General features: G+C 35.2%; 2 protein-coding genes across 4 annotated transcripts in view; one reads left to right on the plus strand and one right to left on the minus strand.

Annotated features, from left to right (window-relative positions):
• Positions 1 to 16,066, plus strand: part of LOC105333304 (vesicular glutamate transporter 3) — a 30,786-nt gene extending 14,720 nt beyond the window's left edge. For 2 of the 3 annotated variants that reach the window (XM_034471050.2, XM_034471051.2), the window contains exons 11-12: positions 14,998 to 15,119; positions 15,260 to 16,066. In XM_034471050.2, coding sequence (XP_034326941.2) covers positions 14,998 to 15,119; positions 15,260 to 15,490 — 353 coding nt within the window. In that variant the 3' untranslated portion in view covers positions 15,491 to 16,066. Of the gene's footprint in view, positions 1 to 2,632; positions 3,075 to 14,997; positions 15,120 to 15,259 lie in introns of those variants that run through there. The other variant, XR_010714544.1, reaches the window with a different exon arrangement.
• The window catches only part of LOC136276069 (uncharacterized), a 59,570-nt gene extending 35,925 nt beyond the window's left edge, over positions 1 to 23,645 (minus strand). The window contains exons 1-2 of the mRNA XM_066086930.1: positions 23,546 to 23,645; positions 23,187 to 23,361 (exon numbers count right to left, since the gene is read on the minus strand). Coding sequence (XP_065943002.1) covers positions 23,187 to 23,318 — 132 coding nt within the window. The 5' untranslated portion in view covers positions 23,319 to 23,361; positions 23,546 to 23,645. The remainder of the gene's footprint in view (positions 1 to 23,186; positions 23,362 to 23,545) is intronic.
• Between the last annotated feature and the right edge of the window lie 966 nt (positions 23,646 to 24,611).

The following is a 24,611-nucleotide window of genomic DNA, read 5'->3' on the forward strand; positions in this document are numbered from 1 at the left end:
TTTTAAACTTCTTTTCTTGTCTGCAAATGCGATTTATACGTCAAATTTCTGTTTTATCCTAAGGGTAAGTTCAAATAAATAGAAGAGCCACTGTAACAGCCAGAAGCGTGAACTTTAATTCTCGCTGTTTATAAGCAAATACAGATCTTTACACGTTGTCTATACTTTGATTCGCTGCATTTTATTCACACAGTGGGACTGTGGTTATGCCCGGTATGAAGTTAAAAAGACCATTGGCAAACATTTTACACGCATTTTTATCGAACGCAAGCGCAAATGAATCTTTCAGTATATATGCGAAGATCCTGGAAATTTTACAGGGGGTTTTGAAGAATAATTTTGATTTTCGAGGAGGGGGAGCATGCGCGGATCATAAAATTTTAACGGGGTGGGGGATGAGGTCTGGCGGTTATTTGAGTTTGCCAGGGGATGTCCGAGGCATAATTTTGGTAAGTTTTTAATGTACACGTAATTGAACGAAATTTTGCGGCAGGGGGGGGGGGGGGGGTCTGGAACCCCCACCCCACCCCCCTTTCCTTCTAGATCCGCGCATGGGGAAGACCTATGTCGGTAATTTTACGGTAATTTTAACCAGTTTGTTTATTCATCGATTTTCAAAATAATCGGAATGCCAATTTTACATGTACCTTTCAAAGCAGTTAAAACTTAAGATACGAACCATTTAGTCTCGGTGAGTATTGCGTCCGCGTACGAAAGAAATGGCAATATTCAAGAAATTCGGATGGACGATCCGGGTCCTAGGTCGTCCATCCGATTTTTTTACAGATTAAGAGCTACAGACTTGCCGTTAGAGATTGTCAAACTCTTATTGATTATGTCAATTTACTTTGTCTCAAAGAATCAGGTTTCTTTAAATCAATAAAGTTTTACCTTAAAAAAGAAAGAAGTCGGGCACAATTTTCAATGTTAGCATTTTACAATTTTATGGTCTTATAAGATTTCAAGAAACAACTCTTCATTGCTTTATCCGAAATATTGCATGGAAAAAAGATTTACATCGCATTTTTTATAAATTACAAAAGGATATACAAAATGAATTTAGATTAACCGCTTGCAAACAGGCATAAAGAGAGACTGAGAACTAATTTCTTCTCTTTTTTTTTTTTTACATCAAAAGAAATTCAAGAATAAATCAAAATATGGTGTTTTTTTTCTTTACATGCGTTAATGAAAACGAAGATCAGCAAGGGGTTCTTTGTCGTGCAAGCACCTACTTAATAGATTGTTACACGGGTCTACAACGATGACAAATATCGAAAAGGCAATATTGTGGGTGAAGGATGAATGTGTAGTTTGTTTTTGAGGTTTATTTTGATACATGTAATTATATTCATCTTGATCAGTTTTGTTTGTTGGTTTGTTTTGTTAATTAAAAAGGAAAATAAAGAAAACTAGACACGATCTCGTTGCGAGCAACGAGGAGGTCTTCCGTCCAATTTTAGAAATTGAAATACATGTATGACCTTTTTTTGCTATTTACCAGGAAAACATGATTAGGAAATAGTAGAAAAAATCCTTTGATTTTAAACAGACTCTTTTCTTAAATTTATCCTCTTTTTTAACAAATAAATCATTAATGTATTGGACTTCTCGCCCTTGTTTTGTTTGTGATACATGTATAAGAGTTTTGATTGGAAACATTGAGATCCCTTTTGTTCCCTAATTTGAGGGACTAGCCCCTTTTTTAGTATCAAAAGATCTTTAGGAAAGATTTATTTCAGGGGCCGACCCTATATTTTTGGTTGTTAAATATGATTACGAACGTTATTCTGAGCATCTTCTCTTCTATAATGCTTTTCAAAATATATCTCCTTTTTAAGAAATAAATGATCAAAATATTGGACTTCTAGCCCCATAAAACCCCTAATTATGTAGCATATTAGATAACTTTTTAACATGTATAGTTAAATAACTGAAAGATAAACATTTTTGATTCTATAATGCATTACAAATATTTATTATGAAAGAGATATAGATAAAAGACTTTAGATCCCTCTTGGTCCTTTATTTGAGGGTTCAGTCCCTTTTTCTTGAGATCAAATAAAAGGTCTTTTTATTCTAAACATATTTCGTTCATTAAGTGTTTCCAAATTTGTTACCGTTCTTGAGATATTTGGGAAAGATTGTTTCAGGGGCCGACCCTTTATTTCCATATAGGGGCCATTTAATGAAACTTTGGTGGTTAAATATTATTACAAACGTTGTTATGGGCATCTTCTCTTCTATAATGCTTTTTAAAATATTTCTCCTTTTTAAGATATAAATGATCAAAATATTGAACTTCTAGCCTCTTAAAACCCCTAATTATGTAACACAACTGAAAACGTGGATCTTGTTTAGATAAATAACTGAAAGATAAACATTTTTGCTTCTATAATATATTACAAAATATTTCTTATTAAAGCGATATAGATAAAAGACCTCAGACCCCTCTTGGCCCCTAATATGAGGGGTCAGCCCCTTTTGCTTGGTGTCAGTTGAAAGCTCTTGTATAGATAAACTTTTGATACCCTACATGTGTTAACAAAATATTTAAGAGAATAAAAATATTCGTGATCAAATCTCAAATTTCCCAAAAATTGTCAAAAAAATTTAACTTCAACATTTTCAGGTCAAGGCGAGCTTCACGGATTACCGGGATGACTTCTGGTCAAATCTAAAACAAGCAAGCAAATCTACCATAACCACTCTATCTTGCATATAAATTTCAAGTCTCTATATAAACAAGTCTCTAACTATAATAGTTAGAAAACAAAAATACATTAAAAAGGGAGATAATTCAGAAGCGGAAGTAAATTTTCAGACAGTTCAGACAGGAAGTGGGATGCAAAGAGACATTCACCAATTAAATCATCCCTGTAAAAATCATTAAAATCGATTGAGAAATGGCTGAGAAATTAAGGGTGTCTACCAAGAAGAAGAATAACTAGACACGATCTCGTTGCGAGCAATGAGGAGGTCTTCCATCCGATTTTTAGAAGGTGATATGACGTCATCGACTTTTCGACAACAAAACTGATCTGGAAATAGGAGTTGAGTACTAATGCCTTCATGTAATGCTTTTTATAAGTTCTCTTAAGTTGCTTTTTTAAACACTTGCATTTCTTCCAATTGAGATAGAAAAGATTAACCCTTTTTTTTATTTTACCTCTGGCCCCTAAAATCCCTAGTTAGGCAGCGCATGAGAAAACTATTATATTGTTAGGATATATAAACGTATTATACCTAATTTTGCTTTTATAACCTATTACAAAACATCACTAAGTAAATGACTATATAGATAAAAGACCAATCTTGATCCCTAATTTGAGAAGTCAATCCCTTTTTCTTAATATCAAATAAAAGATCGTTTAGTGTGAAACACATTTTGTTCATAAATGTTTATAAATTCATTACCATTCCTGAGATATATGTGAAAGAAAGTTTTGGGGACCGATCCCTGATCTCCTTATAAGGGCCGTTTAACGACATTTTAAAGGTTGAATAAAGGTTTAGTGCATCATTTTGAGCATCTTTGCTTCTATAGTGCATTTCCAAAGATTTTTCCTTATTGATATATGGGTGATTAATTTTTCCGGACATTTGACCTCTGAAAACCTCTAATTACATGTATGTACTGCATGGTAAAATCATTACATTGCTTGGATACATAACTGTGAGGTAACATATCTGCTTTTATGACCTTTCACATAATATCTCTCAGTAAAGACTTTAGAGCCCTCTGGTCCCCTAATTTAAGAGGCAAGCCCTTTTTTTCCTAATATCAAATGAAAGATCAAATGATATATGGGTGATCAAAATTTTGGACGTTAGACCCCTAAAAACCTAATTACGTAACACATGATAAAATCAATAGATTCCTTGGATATATAACGGTTGAGATCGACTCAAAATTTGAAATTTTGTTTAACGTGATTTTTAATGACAACAGTTGTGAATGGAATTTGAGATCATTTTGGAGACTAAACAGGTATTGAAAATAATTCATGCACAGGATCATGCATATGACAAATAAAGTGTCTTACACGTGTAAATCTTAATGTTGAAGCTGCTAGGTCCGATTTTCATTAATTAAAAAATTGTACGCTTTTAAACGATGGTTATGCTAAGTATGTGTGCAATAATTATACGTTGTAGTAGTTTTCCGGTCAATTAAGCCATATTTCAATGAAAAATAATGTACATGTTGAAACTCATTGAATCCGGATGTTGTGTATTCCGGCATTTTGTCAAATCCGGCGACATTATTCAGCCCCTTGACATTTTTCAATTATTTTTGTTTTAAAAATGTTGTGCAATCCTAATCCTGTCTATTTTGTAAACTGCCGCGATGAAAAAAAACCTGACTGCTTATAATTAGTAAGAGTATCCATAACTTTTAATCTCCTTTTAGCCAAATCTGTCAAATATCATGGTCGTTTCACCCTGTTGGTGAAAACCTAGCTGAAATGTTTACAATCGATGCGCTGTTGAACGAAAGACTCGGCTAGAAAAACTTACTGCATGTGTCGTCTAAAATTCTTCATTTTAATGATAAATTTAGAAACTTTTAGAATTCACAATGTGTAATTTTTGTTACGTTACAGGAAAAGTGTCATTCCATGCACATATAAGCACAAAATAAGTTAAATGTTATTCAACCAGTGCTTGAAATTTTAGACCGCTCTAAAGGGACTACATAGTGTGTGCAAATTATCGACAAAATACTCCTGGTTTTTTTTTCAGATTCTTAAATAATTGGTCAAAATCTAACCCGCTATCAGTATTTGATATTCCACAAAGTCATTTATTAAAATAATACCGTCATACTTGTACCATACGCAAATGGCCGGCTGGATTATGTAAACAAAGACATCTTTAAGATACAAGTGTATTAGCAAAAGAGAATAATTAATTTTAGAGAAACTTTAATAAATGACTACGGGTAGGACCTTTTCTTATAAGGGAAAGCCGGACCTTAAATGTTAACATTAAAGGTCCGGCCGGACCATTTAACGAGGCGGACCTTAAATTATACGACACCGGAAAGGCCCGAGAAGTTGCGATTGTCGGTTTAACCTCGCTTATATATTTTCTGCACGGACCTCAGGGTCCACGCAATCATCCACAAGGTAAGCGGCAGGCGTAAATACTTTTCTCGGCGGGCGTATAAATTCTGCCTAAGAGTTATCTACTTCCCCAATTTTTACTAATTTTGTGTTAATTAATGAACTTAGTCAACTTTTTATTTCCGTAATCTTTTATTTAGTTAGGAAAGATAAAATATTAAAGAAAAAATGAAAATAATCCATCAAATAAACGGCAGGCGTATATAGATATTCTTGGCAGGCGTATGATTTTCTGCTTACCCGATTTTTTCTCCAATTTTGTGCTTATTAATGAATATAAAATCAACTTTTTAATTCCATTATCATTTATTTAGTTAGAAGAAATAAAATATCAAAGAAAAAATTGAAATAATCCATCAGGTAAACGACAGGCGTGTGGTTTTCTCTCGGCAGGCGTACGAATTCTACGTAAGAGTAACTATCTTTCCCGACATTGAACATTTTTCCAAATTTTGTGCTAAATAATTAATATTAAGTCAAATTTTTTTAAATTATCATTTATTAAGGTAAGTAAAATGAAACATCTAAGAAAAAATTCAAATAATCCATTAGATAAACGGCAGGCGTCAACATTATTTCGGCAGGCGTGTGATTTCTTCGCAAGATCTATCTGCTTGCCCGATTTTTAACTAATTTCATGTTAAATAATGAATATAAAGCCAACTTTTTATTTCTATTATCATTTATTTAGTTAAAAGAAATAAAATAGCTAAGGAAATATTAAAATAATTCACCAAATAAACGGCAGGCGTATAAATTTCCTCGGCGGGCGTAAGAATTCTACGTAAGAGTTAACTATCTTTACCAACATTTTTGGGGCAGCCCCCCTCCCCTGATTCTACGTGCCTGAATTTTCGGATATGAAGTCCAGCATATTTTCTACGAAAGCAAAGAAGGATCATTCGAGATTCGAGATTCGAAATACGAGATTCGAAATACGAGATTCGAGATTCGAAATTCGAGATTCAATATCTAAATTAACCAATCAAATCAAGGATCTGAAACCTGTATCCTAGCAACATCAAACTGTTCTAAATAAAGATCATTCGTACATGCTCTTTCCTACAAATAAATGTCTTAATAGCTCTTATATAGTGGTTATAAAATGGTTAAATTAACATTGATGAATTAACCCCACACAGTATAAACAATTAAATTAGAAATAACACTGTTGGCTTTGCGAATCTAAGTGGTTTTGTTTGCCCTGTATGTATTCGAACAATTTTAACCCGAAGTGTATTCGCCCCAACTGTGTAAAAATCGGCTTGCGAAGAAAGATCTGTTTAATCTAAATGTTTTAGCTATGAAACGAAACTCAATGAAATAATCGACATGTCAAAATATAGGTTATGATAAAGTTTTAAACCATAGAAGATATAATGATTTACAACCTCAAAGACAAAAATCCAGATAAGAATAGTGTATTGTAGGGTATGGCAATGCCATTGTCGATATGAGAGAGAGAGAGATACAGACAGACAGACAGACAGACAGAGAGAGAGTTTTGTAGTGTCAAATTCAGTTTGATTTAGAACTTGAAATAGATTTGATTTGTTACAAGCATATATAGACAATAATTAAGCCTCTAAAACGAGAAAAGAGAGGAGGTAGCTAGGGTAGGGCAGACCAACTAGCAAGCATTTTAACGGTGTTAGCGCACCTGTGATTTACATCGACTCTCTCTCTCTCTCTCTCTCTCTCTCTCTCTCTCTCTCATCACATAGCATTTCCTTTTCCGTGAGGGGGTTTGTGGTATTTGTGATGTCTTACATTAGCTAGCGAAAATGATAAAAAAAAAACACCATGAAATTTTCTCTAAATTATGTGCGGATGTTGTACGCCAATAATATTTTTCAGTACATACATTTCAAGAGGGGGGGGGGGGGCTATAAAGTCCTAATTAATTTGTCAGTTATTCTGTCCCCACTTTGTTTTTTCTTCGTTTTCCAGGGTTTTTTTATTTGGCTCGGCAAATTAATATAAAACTTTCTGTGTAGCTCCATAACGATGCACTGTAGATAAATTATGAGTAGTTTTACTTTTGATAAACAGGTACATATCCGTACTTGATTTTTAATTTGAGTCTTATAATCGGATTTAATATTCCAATAATTATAGGGTAGGAAAGAGTAGACGGGACTTTTTTGCGCATATCCTACTGTGCCATTCATTCAACACAGGTATTAGCACTCATCGAGTTCGACTTGCTTTCCTTTTCTTTCATCCACTGGATTTAAAGCTATTAATTTTTGAAAATATTTTGAATTTATGGCCTGATTATATATAAATTAGAGCTGCGCTGGTGCATATATTTACCCAAATGGACCAAAATATAACCAAATGAATCTAAAAATTTTGACAAAATTAGTTTTAAACGTACGACTCTTTTTCAATTCTAATCGGGTATATCCTTTAAAAATATCTTGAACCACACACATTTTAGCAAATAAAACGACAATTGTTTCATTTTTTTATGGGGAGGGAGGTGGTGCCGGTAAAGGACATGTATTGCTTGTGGCAGTTGTGCTATACTCTCATTTGTTATAATAGGTAATACTACATATTGATATAAAATGAAAGTTTCCAATTACACTGTACATAGCTTCTATCACGCATTTTGACCCGTGCGATAGGTTAAAAACAATTATCAAAGCATTTAATGTAATTCAACCGATCATTTTTGAAATTTAATTTTCTGGATTCCCGCCTGATACGTCCGCCTTCTTGTATATTAGAATTACATGTACGTCAGACCATATGTACACATTAACTTAATCGGCTATGTTATGGGACGATAACATTTTTTATCAATGTTTTTGCAGGATATGTAACAAATAACAGCCTATTTGTGGGTTTTTGCACTGATTATTTGAGATAATTTGCCGCCATCTTTTATGCATTCCACACACCACTCACAGTTTCTTTATTTGGTGTTCTGTGTGTATGGCGACAAATTGGTAAATTTGCACCACTCACCCCTTGTAGCTTCATCCTGATTACATTTTATCTGGCTAAGTGTAATGTAGTAGTATATTAATTAAATACACACATCTTTGTTTGCAGTGCTTATTTACATCTTTAGAGATTTACTTACAAAAAAAGTAAACATTTGTATGACTTATATGTAATTATTGTCAATTTTGGTGCGGTGGGGTAGGGGGGTAGGAAACTACAGAGAAACATATGCTTTTATTCTTTCTTGTTGATATATCAATGAATGAATTATAACAAAATATATGTACAACAATTAATTTTGAAATATTCATTCACAATCAAATAAAAGGTTTTACTGTTCTCTGCACAAGAAATCGGCAATGTGAACAAATTGGCACCCTATCATCCCTACCTTTAATTGTAGAGAGTAGGTATCCTTCTATATTGAAAACAATTCCAAAAGTAAGACTCATAATAAGTTGTTTACTGAGGAAAAGGAAAAAAAATTGTATTTATTAATAATTCCGTATGATGTGATAATATCTCAATGATTTGTTAATAATCATAGTACTAGTGTATCACTGTATGCATACATAAAAACGATAAGTAATGCTTATATTTATTAGTGAAACAGGACAGATTATTTACATTTAGATTATTTAGATACATGTACTAATCTTCATGCGGGGATCTAGAAAGGAGGGGGTCAGGGGATCTGGACCCCCTCCTCGGGAAAATTGGAGCTTATTAAATTTACATAGTAAAATTTTTTAAAATTGGCCTAGGACCCCCTACAGAAAAAATTAGCTACGCTTATGAAGTTCTCTACCACAACCGCATTTTTACACAAAAGGGGTGAATAAACCCGGGTTTTAAACTATTACTGGTGGTGAAATACCCCAGGGTTCAAACGCATCAGGTGGAAATGCACCAGGGCAAACAAAATCACTTAGATCCGCGAAGCACACTGCATTATTACTAGTCTACTTAGATATTCTGTGTAAAAGTAAATACAAATAATTATTTAGTTAGGTAGGGAGAAGTGAACATAGCATTTATTTGTATATAAGAGCATGTACGTATGATTTTTATTTAGAACAGTTTGATGTCGCTAGGATACATATTTTCAGATCCTTGATTTGATTGGTTAATTTAGATATTGAATCTCGAATTTCGAATCTCGAATCTCGTATTTCGAATCTCGTATCTCGAATCTCGAATGATCCTTCTCGGCTTTCGTATATTTTCCGATTAGAATTCAAGCATATATTTTCTTATTATCATGTTGGAAAAAAGAAATATTGTATCAAGCAGTTATTATGCGCAGATCATGCATTCCTCTATTGTTTTCACAATTACATGTATCAGTTACTACACGTACTTACTAAGGAAAAATACATTTCCAAAGAGATATATCGGTAACTTATAGTTCATTTAACAGTTAAATTCCAGCTTGTCTTCTGCCACCTGCAGGCACGTGTGTAACCCTGATTTAGAAATAGGTATCATGACCGGGGGGGGGGGGGTTGTCATCGCAACAAGATTGTGTACTCGCGTACTAGCGTACTAGACTGTACATTCATTGTTAATTTATAATTGATGTTGAATTATTATTAACAAACAAAATCATTAATTTATTATAACATGCAGTCTGGAAAGTTAACTGAAAGAACTAAAATGCCAGAGGGGGTTGTTTTCTCTTTCTGCTGGACGATTTCATTTGTCTTAAATTAATAGGGTGTAAGGATGCCCGCCTGCTAAATACACATGCTCACACGACAACCGATTAAAATGACTGTATGGATTTATAAATCATTCTAAAACATTCGATCTGATATATCATTGCTTGACAATTCAAAACTTTGAACGATTAAATTGGTTTTTATACCTACCCCGACCCTCACGAAAGAATCAATTCTGGCCAATGGAAATTTCATTTACAAGACTCCGCGCCAGAATGTCTCATTCATTAATTTTTCGCAGTTTTCGTAGACGAGTCCAAAAAAGAACTTTTGAGACACATCATACAATGTCACCATGTACCGCGAATGCCATATAACATGTGAAACTGTTTTTATTCCACCCACAAGCTTGAAATAATAAAATAATTATTATGAAAACAATACAAATAGACGTCATAAATCTCATATCAAACGACATATTACCAATTGAATTTGCGCGTCTTTTTAATGAATTTATGAACAGCGGCAAATTCTAAAATGTATTTTTTAAAGGTAATGTTAGCTGTAAGTCTGTAGCCCTTGTATGAAACATTTCGGATGGTAGTCAGTTTTTCCGGGATCCAGACCGAGAACTACATATATGCAGCTTAGGTAACTAATAATGCTCCCAATGAAATACTTTGTTTAGTAATGCAAGCTTTAAAGAAAGCATTACTTATATTTGTTTAAAAAATAACACCCCAATACTTCGTATTACATTCGCTATTTGTATTTGTAGAACAAGCAGAACCATTATCAATCCGATCCTCACCATATACATTGTTCGAATTTAATAGCCCTAGCATTACATTGCGTTGCATGCAGGCACGTAGCATCCGGGGGGGGGGGGGGGAGGGGAGGGCAACGTATTTGATGAAGATTGAACAACATTTTTACCATGTCACTTTTTTCCATGGGAGATAGCGAGTACAATTATAAAGCATTTATAAAATTTATTTAATTACCCCTCTAAAATTATGTATGTAATAAATGATTTATAAATTGCTGCTGAAGGTTGTTTGGTCTTTTCGTTTGTAGATGTTTTGCAAATAAAAAACGCGAAACGCGGGGCAAGTCGTAATTAATATCCCTAATAACTGTAACTTAAAATAAGCGGCTTTGGATTCAAATATTATCGTATACGAATATTAAGTTCACTTTTTAAAATCATCTCCACGATGATAATATCATCTTCATCGTAAATCAGTATTTTGTTTTGCCTTAAAGGGTACCTGCAGCCAAGCCGATGTGAAACATATGTCAAAGAGTTTAATCACCAAAATTTAATGCAAAAAACCGCATCGAAATCGATGCAAAAATAACGGAGTTACGCCGCTTCAAAGTGGCTATTTTTACCTGCTTTGGGAAATCTAATCAAGAGAAAACAGAATTAGGCGATATAGAGGCTTCAGCGGAAGTGACGTCACGAGGTCAACAGGAGGGAAATTCCTTTACAAAGCTATACAAATTAAATTCGATTTTTCAGCCAAAATGACTGACATAGGTCAAATGTTTTGACGTATCTAGTTATTTTAAGTATTGTAGATTTAGAAATTTATATCCTTAATTATTTTATTACAGTCAGATTTCTTTTTAAAGGATTTTAAAATTTGCTATTCTCGTCGCCTTTTTACCGATTAATACAATAACTTAAAACGCTTGCATGGGCATATTTATGTTCATTATTCATTTTTTGATTACATAATATCCTTTCACACACGAGTGATCTGAGACAATGACTCAGGTAAACAGGTAAACTAACGAAGCCACTGCTCCAGACACACGTGTATCTGGGGTATGTATACACAAGGTACACGAGTCTGGTGAACGAAGAGAGGCCTAGGGTTTCACACCTCTAGACTGGTAAATTGATTTGTGTATAATTAGCTACTCAATTGTTTAACAAAAAAAAAAACAGAGAAATAAATTAGACTCTGTAAAATCAATCATTCGTAAGCTAGACCTAATACATGTGTATAGTCCGTCAATCAGTGATTAAAGAATCATGCATGAGACAATCAAATAGTAAAACTAATGTTCGAAGTAAATGTTTTTATTGTTACTTATCTAATCACTTAAATATTGACCAAATTTACAATTCAGCAATTTAAACCCTTTTTTATGTGATCAAGTATTTATTTCGGAAGCGCTGTGGTCAGCAGTTTATAGTTAGTGCTTTAACTCCATATAGCTTAAATTGTTATACTGACAACGATTTATTATGAAATCTGAATAAACTTGAACATTTTGACAAAGGATGTAAATAAATGTAAAATAAAATTCCATTATCGTATTTTTACTGGAAGAATACGAGACAGACTTAATCATGCAGCCATCTTGGACTTTCGCCTTGATCCGTTTATAACCCCGTGTTTGTTTGTTAAAGAATGCATACTATTTTGATTGTTATAGGTCCGATATCAATATTATTGAATAATCGGCCGACATCATTTGTAATTTTATGCCTTATACGAGGAATAGACCCCGCGTTACCTTTTACGAAATATGTATTATCAATATTATAAATCAGTTAATAATGTCACGGAAAAACCATTCGAAAGAATGACAATATTAACGAAATATGTTTCTTATAACAATAGTGATTTGATTAATTGTCATTATGTTACATATGATGTGCATTTATATGGAAAATGAGTTACACATTTGACTAAATTCATGAAGCAAACAATTTTCCGAATTCGGCATTTTTGTTTGATAAAATACGGGTTTAAACTCAAACAACAGTATATTTAGTCATCCAGGGTTGATAAGGAAATAAAACAACAGAAAAAAATGTTCAGAAATCGATAAAACAATGCAAGAAAACGAACAGTTTTCCTACGATATTCCTGTTTCTCATACAGCGGCGTTGACCCCGTGACGTCACAGCTCATCTCGCGCCAAATCGGCTTGATTCAAAACTCGTTCAGGTGTGAAATCGGGTTTTCCCCAAATATCTCGAAAACTACTTATGCGATCGCTGTAAAATTTTCAGGATGATGTTTTTACACATAGATCTTCATTATATCAAAAATTGACCGGCACTGCAGGTACCCTTTAAAAGAAATGTTCTATCGGAAGCAATCCCGTATTCGTTTAAATTGTCAGCGTACATTTGTCATGTCAGTAATACACATTGTGCTTTATATGACGGCCATGCATTGTAAAAAAGTTGAGTTTAATCACCATGCGTTGGAACCATTTTATTAACACATCTCCCAGTACTGAAACAATTCAAAATATAAGACTAAAAATATCATTGTCTTTATTTTTTATTTTAAAAAAATGGTAATAGTTATTAGTTGTTAGACCTATTAAAAACACAACAAAATACAATTGTATCCAAAGGGGCTTGGTTGTTGGATAGTGAATTTCCTAATTATTTGTTCCCGAAGAAAAAATTGATTAAAATTGGTAATCTTATGTGTATTTCTGTGTACTGCAACAAATAAATTCACTGAAACCCCCCGTTTCAGTCATGTTAAAAAGGTGTATTCAATGTACATTAAAAAAAGTAAAGGGACGACACTCGCCATCTTGGATTTATAGGGGGACCTCGTTTCAAGCTATGTTTTAAACAAGTTCTTCCATTTCTCCAACGATTTCTGACGAGATCTAGGTTGGGAAATATTCAAATGACTTATTCCTATCGTCTGACTACATCTGTATTCTGCATAATAAACACATTGTTCCGAAATGTACTAGATACTTGCCAAACTTATCATAATGATAATCCAATTAAAACACAATAATGAATTCCTTTAGCTGATCTTAACTAATCCTTTTCTGCATATGGAAAACACAGACATGTATGTAATGACATGTATGTATACAATCGAAGACCTGGGTAAAACTAGTACCCGCTAATGAAACCTGCAGACCTGTGTTGTGTACGTAACTTCAGACAAGATCAGTTATTTGTAACATGCATGTATTTTTATGACCTAATCTTCAAATCCACTTGCACTATTTTATTAGGTAAATAATAGCTTTAAGGTGGTGCAGGACACCTGCATATTGTGATGTATACTTCCTATTGAGATAAACAATAAAGTATATTAAATATTAATTAAATATTTACCCCCAAAATAATGTTACCTAACATTGAAGCGCAGTGGGTTAGAGCGTTTACATGTCTGTAAGAGCATTGGGGTCCAAGGTGTATTTTTGGTTATTTTACAATTGATATAAATGAGTTTTCATGGGGGGGGGGGTCTGGACCCTCACTCCCACCCCTTCTCTAAATCTGTGCACACGATGATGTACATGTAGCTACACAGAAGCAAATCTGAAATCGGCAACCGCCACAGGGAGGAGGCATAATTTAATTTTTAATTTTGTTTGTAATAATTATATAGACCATTATACTTTCTATGACATGAAATGTTAAGATTATTGATTAACTGAAAATTCACTGCAAACAGTTCAACCCCAAATCGCACATAAAGTGCTGCTCATGTGTATTATCATATGGGAAGGGACCTCATCCTTCAGTTATGAAAATTATAATTTTTAAATGTATTACCGGAGCTTGCATGTGGCCTTCATTTTTAATTAAAATGGTACAAACAGTGTTATTTAGGGGCAAACACTTGGTGCGGGTATTACTGTCTAATGACAGCATCTAGTTATTTGTTGGATCCATATACTTTTTGAAATATTTCGAATACCGATACATAGTTTGATGAAATCAATTCTATTTTAAAATATTACACAGCATTATCCATAAGAGGTTTTCTCAAAAGTCTTGTCGGAAAAGTCCGAGGATCCATATTATAAAAATGTACCTAATTCAAATAGAGATTATATTTAACTACTTGCCAAGCAAAATAACATATCGTTGATTTTAAGACAAATAATAATCGATAAAATCATCTCCTGTCAGTACTTTGAGTAATCTTTGTAAGGACAAGGTCATAAATCAGAACGAAATTCACTGTTAGCAGGTCTTCAAAATCATCGTTAAATCTTCAATTAATAAATTAAATCAATCAAATCTATTAACACTAATCCAGACGTATCACTTTTTCACACTCATTTAACACACTTCTGGGTTTTCAATCTGGTAGATTTTTCTATAATTCAATGTATGAAAAGGGGTCGGTGACACACATTCTTTTGAACAGGAAAGCTTACCTGAGCTTGGCTCAGGTGTGCTAAAAATATGTTTGATATCCTCCAATATAATGTATCAACTTTCAATTCTACGGTAGCATACCGGGTAAATCCTTTAGACCTGTCACCTCAATATGCAAGCATTCTCACAGGCGTGGCCAGACTGGGCCAGCTCGGAGGTTCTATCAGTACAACATTAGCCGGAGCCCTCAGGGAAAAGGTACGTCTTGGGGTTATACTCAACACAATAGTTTGGGGGGGGGGGGGGTAAGAAAGACTACAGTAAAGCTTTGTTGTTTATAATCATTTTTATCGATCTTGATTAAAGTTATCTTGATCTATTTTATTCTATTACTTCAGAATGCAGAATCTTGGCAAAAGATTTTAATAATCACGGGATCAGTTCATCTATTTGCTGTTGTCATATTCACTATTTTTGGATCGGGAAAACAGCAGAAATGGGCCCAATCAGTGTACGAACCGTTAACTTCAAACAATGGTCAAAAACAGGACTATGGATCCACCAACACTTCATCGTCTTCTAATCAATTTTTATTGAATAGCGCGTTAATAAGCGACAAACCATCTTAAACAGGCTTCATCATCACCAAACACTTGAACAACACAAACGTTTCATTTAGTAGCTTGTTCAACATCCTACCGGTTCCACACGTTATAATTGGTCATTCAAAGCTACGAAGCTTTTTACTGGTCGATTGCTTTTGGCCAAAGGGGTCGGAATTTGTTTCAATATGGTCAAGTTTTATTTTCGTTAACCGTGCTCTAGCATTGTTTTACGGGGCTCTTTCAGGTCGTCTTGAATAAAGTGAAATATATATACACTGTATACGGACAAATCAGAACTAAGCACCGCCAGCTACTGACCGCCGTATCTTGTCTACCCAGTATTCTAAAAGTGGAGTGACTGTCACAATTCTGTACCATGTTCTATGTCATTATATTCGATTTTTGTCTGTGTTGATATAAACGATATCAATAACCGTATTATATAACGAGACTGTTCATCAGAACAGCTGCATGAATTCAAAAGATTTCCAGTGCGTTGTGTTGTGCATGTTTTGACTTAACAATTAGACTTTTAAAGTGTTATATTACCATTTACTTAGAAAAAAAAACCCAATAAAACTTGAATTATTTTGCTTACAATTAATGTACTAGTCATTTAAAGATCGCATCTCTCCACAATGAATTACCGAAAACCAACATAAAATAATGTGGGAGGGATTTTTTAAATATACCTCCTTGACTGCATTTCACGAACATAGGTATTCAAAGATCACAGAGCTCACCGAGAACAGGCATCACCTTTATGAGACCAACTTTGACACATTATATAAAATCAGGCAATGATCTAGTATATAAAATACTATAAATTTATTGCTGATATTGAGGTCAACACGATGAGTAAGCTACCCGAGAAGTACACTATTCAACGAGCCGGAGGCGAGGTGAATATTGTACTACGAGGGTAGCTGAATCATCGTATTGATCGAAAACAAACAGAAATAATTATTTTATGATTCAGCGACGATACAGACTGGGACATATCAAATTAAGTGTTATCAAGCGAAGATTTTAGTTTGAAACTATAGCCAAACAATCTGAACGATCTAATTTTAGTCCAATGTAGAGAAAATCAAATGTTATATTGACCTCCTATATCACGTGCAGGTGAAAGAAGCGTTCTGGTTTTTTTTAGATTGTTGGATATGAAGCAATCAGAGAGCTAGTGATCAATCAATAATATAAAATGGATTTTTTGGTTTTGACACATTATCATATCATATGATATAATATTGCATTGTACATATGTTCAATTTTATATTGTAACATATGATACGATGTTCTCATTATATACAATATTGTGTCACAGGATACATTTTATATTGCATTCTATGATATCACATTATAAATTAATATTGTAGAATATCATGATACAATATCATATTGCATCAGATTCAGAGATGGGATCAAATACATTCAAAAGTAATTAATTAAATTACAATTACTTGCTTAAAACCTTCAATTAAATTACCTTTACAAGGATTTTCAAATGTATTTAATTAAATTACAATTGCTTTGCAAATGTAATTGATTAAATTGATTAAAGGGGCATGGTCACGATTTTGGTCAAAAATTATTTTTCCGATTTGAATAATTACAATGCTTCAGTGAGGCATTCTTAATAGGTAAACAAATTTTGAGTGTCATTTGTTGAGTAACAAGCGAGTTTCAGAGCTTACAATTCTTTGACATGTAAACAAAGCTTTTGTTTACACTTTGAATGTTGAAGTTAAAATTTTTAATTTAGACCTAAAATGAATTTGTTAAACGTTAGGAACTGTTTATCTATGCTTAAAATGAATAAGAAGATAGAAAAATCAGCTTGAAAAAGGTTTTTAATTGGTATATTGAACCTATGTAAACAAAAACAGGGCACGAGCCTTGTTTACATGACACAGAATTGTGAGCTCTGTATCTTACTCAAAACTCAAAGACTGACTCTAAAATTTCATTTGATCATTAGAAATGCATTTCTTAAGCATTGTTAATAATAGAATTAGAAAAATAGAATTTGACGAAAATCGTGACCACGCCCCTTTAAAATACACATTTATATTTGAGAAAAATACATTTATTGAATTAAAGCAGATATAACATATACAACTTTTGTCAAATTTACCAATGATTTAGCTACAACACCACATGTTTACAGTTTCACGGTTTCGTTTAATGATTATAAATTGTTCAGTATCCATGTCCCTTAACCTACACCTATCATGTTTACAAGTCTTTTCTGGGACACTGAAAGTAAACATTTATCTCCACTAAATTCCTCTTTACAAATTGGAAAAATACAGGTTAGGTAAATCTAGGTAGAGAGCAGACTATAATTGTTATCAAAACACAATTCACACCTATTGGTCTATTGGTCATTAAGGGATCCCACCAAGATTTGGCAACAGAAACTTAAAAACAAGAGGCCCATGGGCCACATTGCTCACCTGAGCAACAAAAGGCATGATAAAATCAGCTTCATGGAGTCATGATACAAAATATTTAGACAATGTGGTATAATACATGTGGATCCTTTACGAAAAAATCTGTTTCCCCCTGGATATTTTAATATTTATAACCAAGTCCCTTTTCTAACACGATGATTTTATAGTCGTATCACATTCAGCATCTCAGTTCTCAAAAAGACCCTAAACAATTGTTTATATATACAGGGTATAAACCTACATCAAACCAGGAACCTCTTGTGAGGCCTAATTATTTTGCAGGGGCGAAATTTTAAACAGCTTTAAAGAATCAGCATAAAAATGCTTGCATATAAATAAAAGCATATATAACAAGCATTCTGAGAGTATTGCATAAGCAATACACGTCCCCTACCGGTTTGTATTATTCTATGAAAGCTTCCAAGCACACAACTATTTCAGAGCTATTGTAAACGAGATGTCATGCTTTAATCAGAGATAAAAGAACAGAGGAAATTAAAACTATATAGTTGATATAGAAATTAAATAGGAAATAGGTAAAATAATACTCTTTATTTCATCTCCTGTAATTTCGCCAAGTCTATTCTGTATTCGCTGGTAAAAATTTGTGAAAACAATGCACTGTTATGCACAATATCATTTCTTACCGTCTTCTGTACCCCGAATCAAACCAAACAGTTAAACAGCCCAACCCGACAACGAACCCGATTGTAATAATAATACAAAAAAACCCTGCCGATTAAATTTACAACACAATGCTTGACACTATTTTATAGAATGTATTTGTTTGTTAGAAATGATAAAAGGAATGGTACAGGAAAAGGAATGGTTCAAGTAACGCACGATATTATTACTGACTACATACTGACCTCGTTTATTCAGTTACACACCGAACCCGATAACGAACCCGAACATTAAAAAATTAGAATATAAAAAATTAATTTTCTCGAAAATATGTCAATCAGACGCTACAAAAGTGTAAACTTGATCTGTAGTTTGACATTTTGAAGCTGTTCAGCAAATTTCATATTATTCCTCAAATGCATAAAGAAAAAAAGTGTGGAAAACTGAAGTGGGACAGACAGACGGACTGACGGACGGACGGACAGACGGACAGACGGACTGACGGACGCAGAGGAAAGCTATAGTCCCCTCCGGTGAAACCGGTAGGGGACTAACAAGGGCACTGCAAAGTGGAGCATCCCCTCGCGACATGACTCGTTGTAGGGGGAAATGCATTATTTAGGAAAATACATGTAAATTTTTCAGATCAAAATTTATCAGATCAAAATAAATAGAACAGAACAATTTCTAAAAACCACTTTGAATTTATAATTTCTATTTCATCCTAATCCCCAAACTTTGTGGTGTATAAATGGGGGGGGGGGGGTACATGTACGTGGTTGCACAGTTTTCCTATCCCTGGCAGAAACTCAAAACATGTACACATATGCTTTAAAGTTAAATAATTAATATAGATTCATTAAGTGACATTCATTTCTATATAAGCATACATAAACGACCCGTATACGTGTATATTATAAAAAGTAGCTGCAGATCTAGCGATCTGTAGTCTACTCTGATTGACAATTCTAGTTGCTTGTGGTATGTCAACTCATAGTAGTAGATATGCAGTTACTATTGATATAAAACAATCTTCGCGTGATAAATGTGCGATATCTGTCAAAGTATCCTCCGGAATTTGGACTAGTTTTATTGTAAGTAATACGGGAAAATTTGTCCGAAAGTCGACTGCTAGCTTGTTTCGATGTCAATTGGATGACTTTAATTTCTTGCCCGCTTCAACTTATACCTATGGGCAATCTTCTAACTCTCCAATACTACAAAACGTTCGCTTTTTTTTTTACCTTTACTAGATTAAAATGCCAAATATATCAAGTTGTTGATTTGAACTGCACACGGTAGCGATTTACTTAAAGTCGTACAGAAAATTACCGGAAATGTCTATTGTCAAGTCGTACATAGAATTCATGTTTTAACCTTTTTACGATAATTCAAATAATATTGAATCAATTGACTTGGAAACACACACACGCACGCACGCGCGCGCGCACGCACGCACGCACGCACGCACGCACGCACGCACGCACGCACGCACGCACGCACGCACACACACACACACACACACACACACACACACACACACACACACAGAGCAGCGATGCTATATCCCCCTCGCAACAAGTTGCGCGAGGGGATAATAACAAACATTCAAACACACCTTAAAGCTGACATGAATTCATAAATACGCATTATTTCCCTTTTATCTCCGACTACCGCCATATTAGTTGTCGATTTCTATTGTTCTGCTCATAGCTCCACACCCCCTATATAAAGCTGAGAGCACTATTCATGCTTCACCGCATTCAGGAATTTCATACACCCGAACACGTTACCTAGGACGAAAAGACGTGTAGAAACGCGTTTTGAAGAAAAATAAAATGACAACCACTGCACTGGCAAGATATATCCAATAAACGACGAAACAAGACAGACTGAAATCCAGGTGATGATACTTATAAAATTCCTCGATAACTGTGGACCGTTTTCCTGTGTATACTATAACATCGCACATGCGCAAACCACACACTGTGGCAGATCGAGCAATGTCAATGATTGCATGGATTTTAGAAACGGAGCGTTTTTGTAGGAACGAATGGAAACGATGTTACGTTGTTACTTTCTTGGATTTACTGTGATTATCATTTATCTACTGTGCTGGATGTAGTGCCATCGGGGTTTTCAAAAAGATGCAGACGCTATTCACTCTGTATGAACGACACACGTGTTCGATGTGCTTGCGAAGTTAAGCAGCACTGTCTGTGCAAAATAATAAAGTAAACCTGGGAAATCCTTTCAAGAATAAATATACTTTGTATTTCATTGATTGTTGTTTTCTTTATTCTTTACTAAAACATTTTACTACAATATGTAGTTCATGCATTTGGAAGTCGGTGCAGCCTGAATGCCTCGATCGGAAAGCAACCGAAGGTAAATTTCTCAACCGGTATATATACACCAGTGGCAGTAGAGGAGCGATCGAAACTAATATGGCGACCAAATGCTTTTTGCTAGCGCTCTCGAGCGCTAGCAACTATGTTAGTCTTTTTCACTGGAATACGCATGCTCGACTCCATAGTAGGGGATTCTGGAAATTCTGTACTACTGTAGATAAACTGTACCATTTGAATTTCGTTTTATCATTTTCACATGAAGTTTTGTGTTTTATTGTAAATGTCAAAAAGTAACAGTAGCTTAGGACTAATAATGCAGAGTTATTTTCGATATTATAAGAAATAGCTAGCTTTATCTTAGATTTTTTCAACCTCGGAAAACAACTTCGGATATGTTTTCCGAGCTTGCCGGAAAGGCCCGAGAAGATACGATTGCTACAAAACAGTACCAATGGTTCTTGAAAATGTTCACCCGGAAATTGAAATTACAGTAGATACATAATGATTAAGACACAGTCAATGAGCTATGCCATGCCTCTAGTTTCACATTTCTAAATTGATACCCCACTTCAACACAATTCCAGTACACCACTGTGCCTTCCCATTTAATTAATCGACTCAAAAATATATATAAACCAATGTTTTATAAATCTGCTTCTGTGTTTTATGATAGCTACAGCGCTAGCTCACCAATCTTTTTTGAAAGATAAGCTTGTATGAATTCATGTCAGCTTTAAGCTATTAACTTTATTAACTCACCGTAACGTTGTTCTGTCACCCTACTTTGGTAGCAGGCCTGAGGGGACAGTTTTTTTTATGCATGAAATTGTGGGGTGGGGGTACCCCCATTTAGCACTATGTTGCGGGAAAAATATAATTTGCACCTGGATCAAAATGACTTGTAACTACCTGTTAGACTTAAGGAAGGACATTAAGGTTAAAAATTTACCCAAAATGACACCCATATTTTTTTCTGGTCAAATAAAATGTCTTATTGACCCCCCTGTGACAGTGTAATGTCAAAATTTTACCCATTTTGGCCCATTTAGACCCCACCCTACCGTATTCCCTGCAGAGAGATGACCCCCGTGACAGGGTGCAACCTGTAGTCTAACATGTCCCCTCCCTGCCAGTCTGTACCATCCACCTCCCATCCATGTCATTTTCACACTATTTCACTTACCGTCTGCCCTACTTTCTACTTGCATGAAAAGTGAGCACACCTGTCAACAGCCGCCGTTTCGCATCTGACTCCCAAGCACCCCCTATAACACTATGGGACCTACATGCTTTACATCAAAATACAGGAATTACTCCCTGCTACCATAAAATTATCACCTATAATCAATTCACTACTTTTCATAGTACATACAGGCCCTCAAATACAGTAACACTCATTTTTACTAAAATATTGACCGGTACTTTATGCGAAACTGTCCCTTGCTACCTTTAACTTTGAGTGAACCTCCTTAAATAGGGGTGAAACTGCCTTAAAGGCTACCCAGGCCTATGACGGAGTAAACTTGACAAAATTTTAAAGATGGGCACTATTGAGAATGAAATATGCCAGTGGAACAAAACATGTAGATTTTGAATAAAAAAGCTCTTTCTGAGAAAGTATGAGTTGTCATTTGTAAAGGGTCCAAACTACAAAAACTCAAAAAGACTGAAGACGACTAAGAAGAAATAGAGGAATACTACAGAGCCTATAGATTCTATATCAACAGATTTTACCCAACTCTGACTTATTGCATCCAGGTGAAACACTTACATATTAGCCAAAATGGTCTATAATTTTGAATTTTCCCTACATTTTTAGTAAATATTAAATACAATTAAAACACATAAAACATCTTAAAATACTGAAATTTGATACAAAGGATTTCTAATTAGCCTACACGGGTCATGTATGCCCTCAATGACTGTTTATCTAAACTCAGCATAAGTGATAATGTGCAGTTAGTCTTAAATCCAGGGGGAGATAATCTGAAGACATGATATGTGACCAACACTGACAGCATCCATCAATTCACCCCTTATAATCCTAACAAAGCCTCATAAGATGGAAAATTCCTTATCAGATACTGGTTACACTCTTAATTTAAACAAACACATTAGTGATAAAAGGATGGGGATACACCAAGTGCTGCAACTATATGTAGCAGGTACCCAAAGGCAGGCCACATTCAAACATGCCCGGCTCCAAGAGAACCCAATACAGAATAAACCACGGAAAACGCAAAGGGTATTTCCGAAAGGGTCATCCCTATTTCAGTTCAAAAGTAGTACCTGTTGACGGTTGCCATGGCGACGACGTTGGAGATGCTGATGACAGTTCCCGGTCAGTCTCGGCAAGTGACCAGTGGACGCGTCCGCCCCAGGAAGCCTATCGAGATGCCCTTTCATCCATGTCCTCTTCATGCCAACAGTCCAGTGCTGCCATCCCGACTCCGTCCTGTTAAGCCTACAACAGTCAAAATTGCAAGTGAGGATCGGTCTGACGGAGAAAACATTATAGTCAACGTACAATCACTGACCACGCTACTGCAAGAAACAGCAGTCCACCATTACTGCAGTAGCCCTAAAATGAACTTCAGCATTTCCAAGAGACAAGGACTTTGCATAACAGGCCAGTCCAAGTGTCTTACCTGTCGGTTCAGCTCTAGTCAGGTGCAGCTGTACGATACACACAAGAAATCTAGAGGACCGGAGACTGGAACCCTCAATGAGGCCCTTCTACTCGGCTGTCTAAAAACAAAGGTTGGAGTGTCAGACACTAGTTTCATTCTCAGCTGCCTTAACGTTAAGGCACCTGATATAAGGGGAATGCAGCGAAAACTGAACTCACTCTGTGACCGAGTGGAAGAAATTAACTCTGAGAGCATGCGAGAAAACCAACGATACGTGAGGAGGGTGAACCGCTTGGCAGGAAGGGAGGAAACGGAAGTCGACTTGGAGACTGACACGTCATATAACAACAGACCACAGGCCAGCTTCGAGGCTGGGACTCAGAGCTTCTCACCCCTTGTAGAGAACAACACTCCCCGGAAGCTGGTGCTGGTGCTACAGACTGCCAACAAGCTCTGTAGTAAAAGATCCTGTGACCACCGGAACTGCAAGAAAAATTATGAGAGTGATGAGACCATTGCATCAAGTGAAGCTACCCTTGTGAGGAGAAACTTAGATTCCCTGCGCGAGGAGAACATTCAGTAACCAGTGACTCCTCTGCACAACTTGATAAGACACTCAGAGACTATTCCGCAGCGACTGGCACTGAAATCATACAGTACAAGTGCTTTATTCATAAGCTAAGGAACCTGCAAAAGAACATCAGGAGCATAAAGCTAAAGTCCCCCCTCCCACCCGGTAGCAACAGAGATGCTTTTATTCAGAGACTGGCAACATGTGTGCGAGCACGAGTTCGATATGAACTGGTGCACATAAGAAAACTGTGCAAGTCTGATGAACTTTTCATACATAAGGCTGAGCAGGCCATATCCAACATTCTGCCATGCTTTTCTGGAGTCCATGACCACTGTCGCAGAATGTCGTTTACGTGCAATGCCCACCTACCTACTTACAGCGCCAAATTCCTACCTTATGGAAGGCACCTGGACCTGGAACCTGAAGACATTTCCAGCTTACAGAGGGTCATCAATAAGCAGATACTGGGCCAAAACTTACCAAAAATCTGCAGACTCTCAACTACTAATA

Source organism: Magallana gigas, chromosome 6, assembly GCF_963853765.1.
Source record: "Magallana gigas chromosome 6, xbMagGiga1.1, whole genome shotgun sequence".
Lineage (NCBI taxonomy): Eukaryota > Metazoa > Mollusca > Bivalvia > Ostreida > Ostreidae > Magallana > Magallana gigas.